The sequence below is a fragment of the Ostrea edulis genome, chromosome 2, assembly GCF_947568905.1.
Source record: "Ostrea edulis chromosome 2, xbOstEdul1.1, whole genome shotgun sequence".
In the NCBI taxonomy this organism is placed as follows: domain Eukaryota; kingdom Metazoa; phylum Mollusca; class Bivalvia; order Ostreida; family Ostreidae; genus Ostrea; species Ostrea edulis.
In genome coordinates, this window is record NC_079165.1 from 31,973,692 (window position 1) to 31,985,930 (window position 12,239).

The 12,239-nt window shown below is 34.3% G+C and overlaps 1 protein-coding gene across 1 annotated transcript; it reads right to left on the reverse strand.

The window, feature by feature from the left end:
- Positions 1-2,623: 2,623 nt before the first annotated feature.
- LOC125667812 (uncharacterized) lies at positions 2,624-11,764 on the reverse strand. The gene is made up of 5 exons (XM_048901470.2): positions 11,704-11,764; positions 6,854-7,022; positions 6,289-6,610; positions 5,473-5,615; positions 2,624-3,061 (listed from the first exon to the last, which is right to left on the reverse strand). Exons 1-5 carry the CDS (start codon positions 11,743-11,745, stop codon positions 2,679-2,681), a joined length of 1,059 nt encoding a protein of 352 aa, XP_048757427.2. The 5' UTR covers positions 11,746-11,764; the 3' UTR covers positions 2,624-2,678.
- Between the last annotated feature and the right edge of the window lie 475 nt (positions 11,765-12,239).

Here is a 12,239-nt window from a genome sequence, read left to right on the forward strand (position 1 = left end):
GATAACCGCGGGAAATATATTGAGTTCACAGGAAGATCCACAAAAACCTTCAAGGGAGGACTAGCTCACAAGGAACTACACAACAAACAAATACGGCACTACTGTCAGCCTGGTAAGGTAAATTATGTAACCACCTCTTCGGGGAAAGCCAGTCTTCATTAGTTAAAAGAAATATCGCCGGGTTTTCTTGGGGAGGGGGGATCAGTTTCACCATTTCTCAGAGCTGTTATTCTGAGTGATTTAAATCTCGCATATATGTGATATAAATGTACCGTGCCTTTTCTCCTCTATTACATATGTAACTAGAAATAATTTTTGCTATTACTGTTTTGTGTGATTGGTTTTTTTTTTATATGTGGCTATCAGACTAATTACCCCCCCCCCCCCCTATTTTTCTTCAACACTCCTCGGAGAATGGGAAAGGGTAATTACACTGATATGGCTGCAAGTGTTGCTTATTTCAATAATAAAATGTACATTTTATTCTTTACAGGCGATCGCTGCATGGTTGATTTCTTTAAAGTGTACCTGGATGCTCTGGGAAATGAGGGGTCGTTTTACCGGCGTCCATTGGCAGGATCGCCCCCTCGCTATGGATCGCAACCAGTAAGTGTCAATAAATTGAAGTCCTTGATGAAGGTAATCTGCCATAGAGCTGGTCTTAAAGGAAAATACACAAACCACTCGGGAAAAAGAATCTGCACAACGGCACTCTATCAAAGCGGAATTGACGAGCAGGATATCATGTGTAGAACAGGACATAGGTCTGAAATGGGAGTTCGAGCTTATAAAAGGGCTAATGCTGACATCGCCTGCTCCGTGTCGAAAGTTTTAGACCCTCCACCATCGAAATTGTCAAAAAAAGAAAAAAACGAACCGGAGGATGTATGTGAATACGACGGAACTCTGAAGGAAATATCCAAGAAAATGGACATTCCTGTTGGCCATGGAAGATGTTTATATAACAAATGTACATTTATTTCATACTAGTTACATGTTAATGTATGTGCAACCACATGTACAGTACAAATTTGAACATTAATGTTTTAAAGTTTTTTCGATATTTTTTTTCTGTGACAAAATTATTGTCTTTTGTGTTTATAACAAAGTACCACTTATTCAAGAATTAAAAATGTTATTGAAATTGTCAGATGGTGTTCAATAATTTATTTACACAGCACAGTTTAAAAAAAGAATATGCAAATGATGGTCCCGCCCACTGGTGTATCTCCAGTTATTGTACACTTTTTATTAAAGGAAAAGCACCACTGCCATGATACAATTGTCTTTAAAATATTTTTCAACAATTATGAAATAGGGTTTGAGATTACCTCAGGACATTTATCCAATAGAATGCTCAACGCATCTTGACATATACAGCATGGATAAGAGTTTATTTAATGACAAACGCTTGCGTGTGGGTTTCTGTCTTATGACAGCATCTATAGTTTACTTTATTCATATTCTGCTTATGATTAGTTTTTCAACCGAGATAGGCTGCTGACAAATAAGTTGATGTTACAGGGATGTCAACATTCTCGTTTTAAGTCGGAATTTTGCAAATTCTACAGTCGTTATGATAATCTAGTTTAAATATACAACCTGTCATTGGGTCGAATGCTTTCTGTTTCATACCAATCGTCAAGTCCTTTTTTCAAACTAATTTTGACTACTGATTACCCCATTTACGTGATCAAGATATAGGGCTTCACGGCGAGTGTAACCAGTCAACAGGGAGTGCTTACTCCTCCCAGGCAATTGATCCCACCTCTTGTGTTTCGGAAGTCCGTGTTTGCCCTTCTTTTAAGTTTGTATTCTTTATAAGAATTATACTTTTTATTCACTATATGTATATTTTAAGAAAGAACTTTTATGTAAAAATACACAAGGATATGAAATGCAATGCTTCATGCCAGCATACATGTACTTTATGAAGCGTGTTAGCGCGCTTTATGAAAAGTATTCTCCTATCCTCATGTGTTTTAAAAATTGAAATTTATTTCTTATATCTATATTCTACAATTATTTCTATCGCAATTCCCAGTCCTTAAAGATAGACACACAATATTCATCAAAATTCATACGCGCATTGTTCACAAACTGCAACACTTTCAAGAGGAAACGACTATCATTACAATTTGTAACAATATTAAAGCAAAAACATTGGAAATGTAAATACATTGTGAGTGATATTAGTAATTGTTACAGTGTAACTTTTTCCCAATATCATTGCAATTTCTCTCAGTCATATTTCTTAGTTTAAGGGTTAATACGCTGATTGTCCATGTAAGCTAGTACATTCTTCTCCAGGTTAGAATAAGTCCCCAGTACCCCTTGCTTGTCGTAAGAGGCGACTAAATGGGGCGGTCTTTCGGATGAATTCGCAAAAACCGATGCCCCGTGTCAAAGCAGGTGTGGCACGATAAAGATACCCCTGCTCAATGGCCATACGCCTAAATTTTGCAGCCCTTCACCGGTAATGGTGACGGTCTCCATATGAGTGAAATATTCTCGAGAGGGACATTAAACAATATTCAATCAATCAATATAACTAATAAATAAATTTAAAAAAAATACAACGTAAGAATACCTTGACGTAATGATATATAAAGAACAATGAGCATTACGCTGAGGAAGATTTATAAAATAATGCAACATAGAAATAAAAGGTCGAAGCCTTATGCCTTAGTTATATTATATCCTGGTGGACCTTTGCTGGCAGCTTTACAATAAGCCTCATCAGATAAGTGGGCTGGATCCCTAACAATGGAGTACAGTTCGGTTTGATAACCGTAATGAACGTATGTATAGGGGAAGAACCGCAAGTCTGTTCTGGTGGCTGTTGAATTGGACTGCAGGTACATGTAACTTCTCCTAGAGATCGGAACAACTTCCAATATAGAGCAAGTGTACAGACGAGTGTCCTTGTTTAGGCTCTTAAACACAGTATCGTCAGGTATATATGTTATTGGGATACTTGGAGTTGAATACGAGTTCCTGTTTGAAAATAGTTTGACATCTCGTACATATTTCAGTGCAATGAATGGATCGTAGAAATCGCCTGTAATATAGAGAAGAAGAAAATACAGAGTAGATCCCCAACATAGGTTTCGCATACACCTTTCATCAAATCTTAGAATAAAGCTCACCTAAAATAAATCTGGTAAAATGTATAAGGCAACCCAAAAGAATTTTACATAATAAATGATAGGATTAATTATATGATAAAGATTTGTCATGCTATTCTGTTGATATACGGCCTAGATAAGGGTCAGTTCTAATTTGAAAACGTTAAAAATTGAAATTCCCGCGATCTATAGAGGCTGTCATGATGTGTAACTCTTGTATTCAAGACCACAAAAAATCAATAATTTTGACGACACACCGTTTGTTCAGGTTTTGATTAGATTCTAAGATCATCAAATATGTGCATGCGGTAGATCTTACGAATAGATAGGTTGATGCCTTCCTGTCAAGCAGTTAATTACACTAATGCAGAGGGGAGATGTGAAAAAGTTTTTCTCTCTCGAAATTCCCGACCCAACCAAGTCATTTGAAAAGAAAAGACTATGTAAACTGTGGATCCATCATTTGCGTAATGACAATTTGAGGTTTGAAACATTTGTATGAAGAAATGTTTACCGTCTGCCTGGTCTGCGACTCGACTGAACGTCTTTTCTCAATTTCTTCTTGCGAAAGAACGGGCTCAAATCTATACGGCTCAAAACTTAACTGTTCATGACTTGTCATGTTTACAGTGCTACTGATGAAATACACTGGAACAGACTGTGTGACGTCAAAAATTAAACATGAATGGCCGCTCTCTTAACGGCGGGTAATTTAAAATACTTGATAGATTAATATTGATTTAATTGTTAAGCAAGGATTTTTTGTTGTTAAAGACTGTAATTTACGATATCAGTAAGTGATACGTTATTCATAAAAACAACAATGTAATTAGGGTTGCCTTTCCTTTTAAGAAGTGGGTTATCTGTTAATTTATTTACCTACAAATCAAATTACTGTTATGTTGGCGTTATTAATTTCGGGGTGGGTGGGTCATTTTTGGTTTGTGAAATAGACAGATTCACTCATTCAAATTCTCCTTGAACAAGAGATTCAATTAAGGACAGGTGGAAGATTATTTTAATTCGTTCCCACGAAATAAATGAGTTTTAAAGGACTACTAAGCTTTTGAATTCACTAAGTCTAAAATATCAAATCACTTGTCCAAATAAAAAAAATTAAAACCGAAACTATATTTTGCTTCATTACATATTAATCAACTTCTGAGACCATGTATTATCATATCAATCATATGTCAGTAACAGAACCAGGTACAGCCCCAATATCATAGTCAAATATTTTGAGTACGTGCTTAAATGAATCTTGAAATAATTGAAATAGGTTTGGTTTTTTCATGTATCCGAACAGTTTCCTCGATTGTCTAAAATTGGAGTCGTTGAAAGTACGTCCCCAAATGGCAACTCTCTCTCTCTCTCTCTCTCTCTCTCTCTCTCTCTCTCTCTCAACACAGCTGAAGGAGACCGGTGACACCGTTGAAATATTACAAAAAAGTGTTTAAAGTTTTATACATTTATGTGTATGTGAAGGGGCTAGTTACTAAACGTGCTACAGTTTTATCCTGCATCGCATAATTGCAAAACTTAAGGTTGAATAAAAATGACGCCGATGAAAATGATAATGAGTTTTTCTTTTATGTAGTAATCAGTGGCAGATTTATAGGGGGCGCAGCTGGCGCCTTCCCCCTATTTTTTTTAAATTTAGGATAAATTATGGTATCTTCTTTAGAAAAATGTAAAGGATAAAAGAAACAATAATTTCTTCCACTCTCGGAGAAATAATGACAAAATCTTTTAATTTATTGAATTACTTTTACTGGGAGAACTTACATTTTTCCCCCAAAACCCTGAAATTTCACATTATTAGAGATGACAGAAAATAGTAAGAATGACTACATAAATGACATATTTCAAGCCCTATAAAATCTGTACATTCCATGAGCTTTCGGAGGCTTGACTCCCACCAGGGCTTCGCCCTGGACCCACTGGGGGCCTCAAAGCGGTCCCCATACCCCCCCTGCCTCATAAAGTTGCTCCCCCCCCCCAACTGCAATTCCTGGATCAATCCCTGGTAATTTTCCCACAGGCATTGGAAATATTTTATTTCGAGGGAACGGATTTTCTTTCGGGGGAACGAATCTTACTCCTTATAATAATATCTTCCATCTGTAAATCCTGAACTAAATAAGAACTCTTCAACAAGGAAACCAGATTCCCACAAACACGCTCATTTTCCTCAAACCACGAAATGTTCACCCACGAAAATAATTGTCTACAGTATAAAGTACATGTATGAATTCATTTCTCACGCTATTTCAAATAAAATGACCGTGTGTTCTTATTGTAAGATAACTACGAGTGTTACGAATGTACTTTATCAGCACCATACCTTTGACAACTGCAGAAAATTGAAGCCTCGCAAATATGAAGGCATTTGACGGTCCGAAGTACTTCCATTTAGTAAGCGAACTCTCTTGGATTGGTAAATTTTGTGCGTATTTTTGATATCCATTTGACAAATGTACTATTTCCCTGAAATAAATGATATATGATTATGGTAAAACATTTAAATATTTTCAGAACAGGAATATTGCTTTTCTGATTGATGCGATGATGGAAAATATGAAACGCTACTTGTTTTTAAGAATGTTTATCGCATACTTTCTCTACAGATATGATTATAAGACTCTCTTACGAGACGCCATGAAATATTAATAGGATCCTTCATTAGTACGAGTGAGGGATTATTGTTCTTATATTTTAACCACAGTTTAGTGCATTATAAATCCAAGAGCTTCAAGAACATTCAAAATGATCAAAATCCTCATTTGAACTGTAACTAATTAGACAACCAGAAAGAGCATACCCGAAAATGGTTTACACTTTAAGTTCAAGTGTAAACTAAAAACCCCAAGGTTGTCCACCAGATTGATATTTGAAATTTAAAGGAAAGCAATACAAAATATTTTACTTCACCGTGTAAACGTAAATTATAGAAAACATATGACGTCACAATCAAATGATGTGGCAGCAGTGTCAGACAGTAAAGTCGATCTCACTCTGGTGATAATGTGAGAACAAATCATTCCGCCCTGGCCTATCGAACTGTAATCCATCATCGGATTTTCTCAACAATTTGTCGCTTGTTTTCATAATACAATTAGAGCACACCCATCGTCTTTCTTTAAGTTAAACGTACACCTACCACTGCATTTTCTTTTCAACTTTCTTGGTTCTAGTGCTCTTGATAGTAATAGCCGTGCTTGTAGAAAATTCCTCGGCACCAGTCCATGAATTTGTGCGTGGGGAAATGTACAGGAACTCAGAATTAGTAGACACTTTGTATTCAGCTCTTATGGACTTCCTTTTGCTTCCAAAATCAACGGTAGTTTTGCAACCGGAGCTGTAAAAGTTCACATAGATGGCCTTGTTTTCTACCTCACTCGATCTAAGCTTTCGTCGGGATTTCAGAGTTGAGGTAAACTGAGTTTTACTGTTCTCTTCGACAAGCCAATCAGCATCATCATCTAACTCATAGAAAAACATCCAACATAGTTAGTTTTCATTAAGTAGAATCATCTCCCACAACTTCCATCAGACCTGGTAGCAGGGGTGAAAAGTTTCATGGACTAAACTCTTAACAGAAGTGTTATACAAAGAAGCAATTATCAGTGTTGTTTTGCATCAGAATCAATGAAATACGTTAATCAAACTCAAACATGTAAGTTAGAACTGTTTAACGTTGAATTATGAATTCCGAAATGACTTACACAAAATAGGAACGCCATTGACAAACCACACGGAGTCAACACTGCTGAGTGTGGTGCTGGTGTATGCCACCGAACATTCGGCTCCATAATCGTCGAAAGAAATGGTCTTCAGAGAAATATCATAATTCTTTTCACTATATCCTCTTCCATATCCACCGGCCACGGCATTCTGGAACAAAGAGTTTATGTGTAAACACGCCATAGTAAGATTAGCCCCTGATATTCATTGCTTACTTGTCTGACGCAGTAGTACCAGAGCGTCAGGTGTTGTTTCTTGTTGTGCGTAAGTTGTGACGTCGACGAATCAAAGGCTCTATTAAGGAAGACCAATTTTTTTTAAAATGATTTATTCGGTTTTTGTCACATTTATACATACATAATTTCCCCCATAATTTATTCGGTTTTTTGTCACATATATAATATACTCTCACACTGATTCATTCATTCTTTAATATAATTATTAAATCTGTGGTTACTTGCTGTACAAAAAAAAAGGGGGGGGGAGAGAAAATTAAATTAAATAAAAAAATAACAACCAAAAACAACAAATACTAGTGAAAAGTAGCTATTAAAACAAATCAATCAAAACTAAACTTCCATCTGGTCCACATTTTATCAAAGCTGTACATTTTAAACTTTTGGATTGCAGCATATTTTCCCACATGGTATTTTAACCTTAGATGACATAATAATCCAACCAGGTGCGGTTCTTTATTCTGCATTAAACAAGTAAATATGTAATGTTTGACATATATAATTATGAAATTAATAACTTTATTATTAAAGGACAATGGAATTTCACTTAATATGATATTTGACACATTAAAACCAACTCTTTCTGAAGTCTTTCTGTTGTGACGTCGACGAATCACAATGCTTTTAAGGTCATATCCTAAAGACCCGTGACTCTCGCTTTTAAGTGCCGAGTATTTGGTGAAGGAGTACTAGAATCTAACTACCAAAAGTTTACATCTTATATTTGACGAGACGTCTCCATGGCATCAGCAGGTCTCGAACACACGACCTCTAAGTTACAGAGCGAGCACTCTACCACTGAGCTACCGCGACCGTTCAAGAAACGAAGGTAAGTTCACATGATTTTATAATGCCGTGTATTTCAAGCAAACCTTTTATTATAAATAGAATAAACGAATGGTTATCACCAATTCATCATCAATATCATTACTGAATTAATTGGATTTTTAAAACATACATACATGTATCACGTGTAAGGAAAGGATTGCATATAATGCTACATGTATGTTTCTCACCTTATCCTCGTTATTGAAAGTACATAATGTATTTGCACATGAAATAGTGTTTTTGATTTTGAAAGATATATTTTGTACACGCATGTATACGAATTTCAGTTTTGCTTATGTTCTAAAAGGAAAGAGAGAATGTCATGACAGATTAGCGTGCTACATTTAAATACACCCTGTTTCATTGGTTCTGACCATTTTTATTCAAGTTTAATGACATAATATCTAAATCAGGTAAATAGTAATATTGTAAAATAGAATATTGCAGTCACTAAAAGTTTCCATTAAGTAGTCTTTGTTTTATTTTGTTTTAAATGTTTGTTGCCTGCATATATTTTTTCATTTCCTCAAATTCTTTTAAACATATTTGTCCTACTGTTGTAGCCTGTTGTGTTGACAGTATTATACTCCTCAACAGCACATGCATTTTATTTTACTGCTTTGTTCATATGCAAATGTATGCATACATTAATCCAGGTATGCACTAAAATTATGCACAAAAAAGTTTATTCTTACGATAACATAGTATATTTTTCTTCCTGTATCGTTTCTCACTTGTCTGAGAAAGATTTTATGGCTTTCGGACGAAAAAATATGCCAACTGTATAATTTTCTTACAAAAAGTACTAGGTTGTTTGGATCTTGCTATTTTAGGAAAGATACCTCTTCCATCCGGAATTTCAAATCCAACATTTTTAATAAAGTTTATTTTAGATATGGCTGTATAGAAGATTTTTTCCCCTTCAATTTCACGTCTTCATATCATTCACATACATGATGTTTTCTATTTACAGAAGTTGGTACAGATTTAACCACCAGTTTTCAAGAAATTGAATTTTGATGTTAAAAAAAACCCTTTTTCCTGAAATAATAACAAATATTTGATGACTAAAAATATTGTTTTGTTGTATTTTAATTCCAACATCGTAAACAGAAATATCTCAAATGATAAAATGGAGAGTTCTGGAGTATGCAATTTAAAATTGATGAAATTCAATTTTTTTCAAAAATGAATAACAAATTGTGAAAAATAAACGATTTGGGGTTATTACCGATGTTTCTATAAATATATGAAGAATTGGTACAGGAAAAATCACCAGGTGCATTATTCCACCTTAAATTACTGTTGATTTTGACAAGGTCACATAATTTGTCTAAAAAGTATACTAAGACATCTTCCTTGTCATGATTATTTGAGTTCAGAAAAAAAACATACAAGTTCTCATTAGCAGCCTTGACTATCAAAAAACAGGTATTGCATGCTGTATTCGGCGTGTTTGTTGAGAGTCCTATTCACAAACTAAACAGTGTCCAGGTTGGAAGCTTATTGCAAACTCGGAACATGGTAATAAACAGAGATTTGACATGAAACATTTATAAAAACTAGAAGCGTGTTTCAATTAAGAAAAAAAAAATCTAGATGGAAAAGTGAAAAAAGTTCGTGAGGGAGTCGAACCCGGTCGTTTTAAAAATAGAAGACATCTTTAAACATAATAGTCGACGACCATATCCACTAAACCACACAGTAGACTATACATTACAAAGAAAAATTAACGTACAGGTGAAGTTGAAAATAAACTAGTGAAGTCGTTTCGATTTTTTGAAATTTACAAAAAAAAAATGCCCTCGTGAAACAAAATTTCAGAGCGATAGTTTTTAGAGGAAAACTCGAAGAACATACTCATGCTAAATTTATTTTGTTTCACGGAGGCAGTTTTTCTGAAATTCGGGGATACCCCTCCATTTTAACGCTAAGAATCGTATAAATCGCTTATTGCTTGATCTAAACTTGAAATATTTTGGCTAATTTTGTCAATACGCGTCTTTTAAACTTATTTTCAAAAATTATTGAATCAAGACATACGTTCCAATTGGTTTTATCATATATTTGAATAACTTAAATTTTTCGATCTTTCATGCAACACCTTTAGTGAAATTAACATATGACGTGCAACACCTTCTTTTATTTTTCCATATTAATTGTTTACAATGCTTAACTATAGTATTTCTAATGGTCATCAAAATTTTGAATACCATTTCTTGAGTTACAAGTGAGATACAGCACTCGCAATTCTTTGTTATATAAACAAGGTTCGTGCCATGTTTTTCTTTACATATATTCGCTTAATAGAAAATAGTGTGTTTAAAAAAATGAGATTAGCCAAACGCTAGAAAATATTTAATTGTGTTAAGAATTAACTTATAAATTGAAAAAACTGCTTTAAACGAGTTTTACTAGTACATGTATATCTAACCTATGTAAACAAAAACATGGCAAGAGCCTTGCTTACATAACAAATAATAGTGAGCTCTATCTCCCAGCCCACCTATTCACAAAATATCTTACGACTAAGATCAAAATTTACTAACACTGTAATTTCCTTATTTTACATTTCTTGTAGACTTTCTTAATTAATATGTAAAGTACATCCATGGTTTAAAAAAGTTTAATACATTCGTATGACCTAGCGATCAGTATTTCATTATCAGACAGCATTCTTTTTTTCATCTTAGTCGTAACCATTAGAAATACCTTGGTTAAACATTCTAAACATTCAAAAATCAAAAAAATTAAATTTTAAAATTTTCAGCTCAAATTGCGTCTATGCCCCTTTAATTATAATCATTAATAAAATTAAAACTAAGTTTAAGATTTTATTAAAATAAATAGTTTGGTTCTTTTGAATGCCTAACATATAGAAATCAAGCCTTTGAATGGCTTTACTAGCACAAATATTAATAACAAAAGTTTATAGGCCTTGCTTTTTCCTGTCATAAAAATAGTAAATCACAATTTTACAACAAAAATTTCCAACACCAAAATGACAGCGAATATTGCTTTAACAGCTTTAGAAAAAGAGAGAATTTACCATAATTTACGCGCCGATATTTAAATACACAACTCCTCGTTTGCTGCGTCGGATAAATCATCATTCATAATTATCTACTTACTTAGCCTTGATCTGAACATATTTTATAGCATAAGTGCATATTATACAAACGGTTTGAGCACAAGTTACTTTGCCTTCACGTGGAGTGAGATGAAAACCACCATAGCTGATTAGTTCCATGCTCTCGGACCCAAAGGAAAGTCGAGCCCAAGTTATGAAAAGCGACGTTTTCTAAGCATATGTATGAGAACCAGTGTGGATATGGAAAATGACGAAAGAAAAAGAAGGGGGGAAAAGGAAATAAAGATAAAAAAAACAACAACAAAAACAAGATGAAACCATAGTATTCGATTACTGATTAAGATTTTATTAATTTCAATTGGGAATTTTACAAGAGAATGGTTATATAACTATAAGTATGATGGCAGGGAAAATCGTACGTTGCACATATCCAGCAGTGGCTTGCTGTATATTCAAAATCACAGAGGTGAAATTATATTAGATAAATTGCGTGCAGTAATGCGAGATGGTAAATTCTGGTGGCACACAAAAGGCTAGCATAAAATGTAGGTCTATAGGCTACATAGAGAACTTAAAATACGATTACCAGTCATTTAAAAAAAATCATGAACTTTATGTATTCCTAAATTTTACGACAGGGAATAAATTGAATAAGGAAATATATGTTTGTACATACCCAGAAATAAGTAAACAGGACGATCGAGGAAAGCATGTCCATGTCTCTGTAAGTATACAGAAATACTAAATGTAACAAGCCAACATTAATTTTATATGATTTGAGATTTTAAAAAGGCAGGGGGTGGGTAAGTTCATGAACTACAATCAAGCGCTATAATGCAAATGCCAAATAAAGGACAAACTGTTAAACATGGTATTTCAGTAAATTATAACATTTATAATTCATACAGCAAATGGTAGTCAATGAGAAATGTAAATGGCAAGTATGTTTGGATGAGAGAGAGAGAGAGAGAACAAAGAAAAATGGAAAATCACTATTCGTAATCTAAACTGAATAGAAATACTTTGTACACCATGATTTAAATTGGGTGATTTTGGAATTGATTAACCTCGACCGGTCGCGGTGATTCTGTGGTTTGAACATTCGCTTCATTATCGGGGTGTGTGGGGGGGGGGGGTGTCGAGAGTCGCTCGTGCCTAAGGTAGTGAATGACCCCTTGCCAATTAACGCTCCGCATTTAGAATCTAAGACAC

What these genes read in the sequence shown, in the direction of transcription:
- LOC125667812 (XM_048901470.2), bottom strand. Translation starts at nt 11,745, where the DNA reads ATGGACATGCTTTCCTCGATCGTCCTGTTTACTTATTTCTGG. An exon ending in GTTGAAAAGAAAATGCAGTG is followed by an intron (nt 5,616 to 6,288) that starts GTAGGTGTACGT and finishes CATTTATTTCAG; the next exon opens with GGAAATAGTACATTTGTCAA. An exon ending in ATTTTCTGCAGTTGTCAAAG is followed by an intron (nt 3,062 to 5,472) that starts GTATGGTGCTGA and finishes TCTATATTACAG; the next exon opens with GCGATTTCTACGATCCATTC.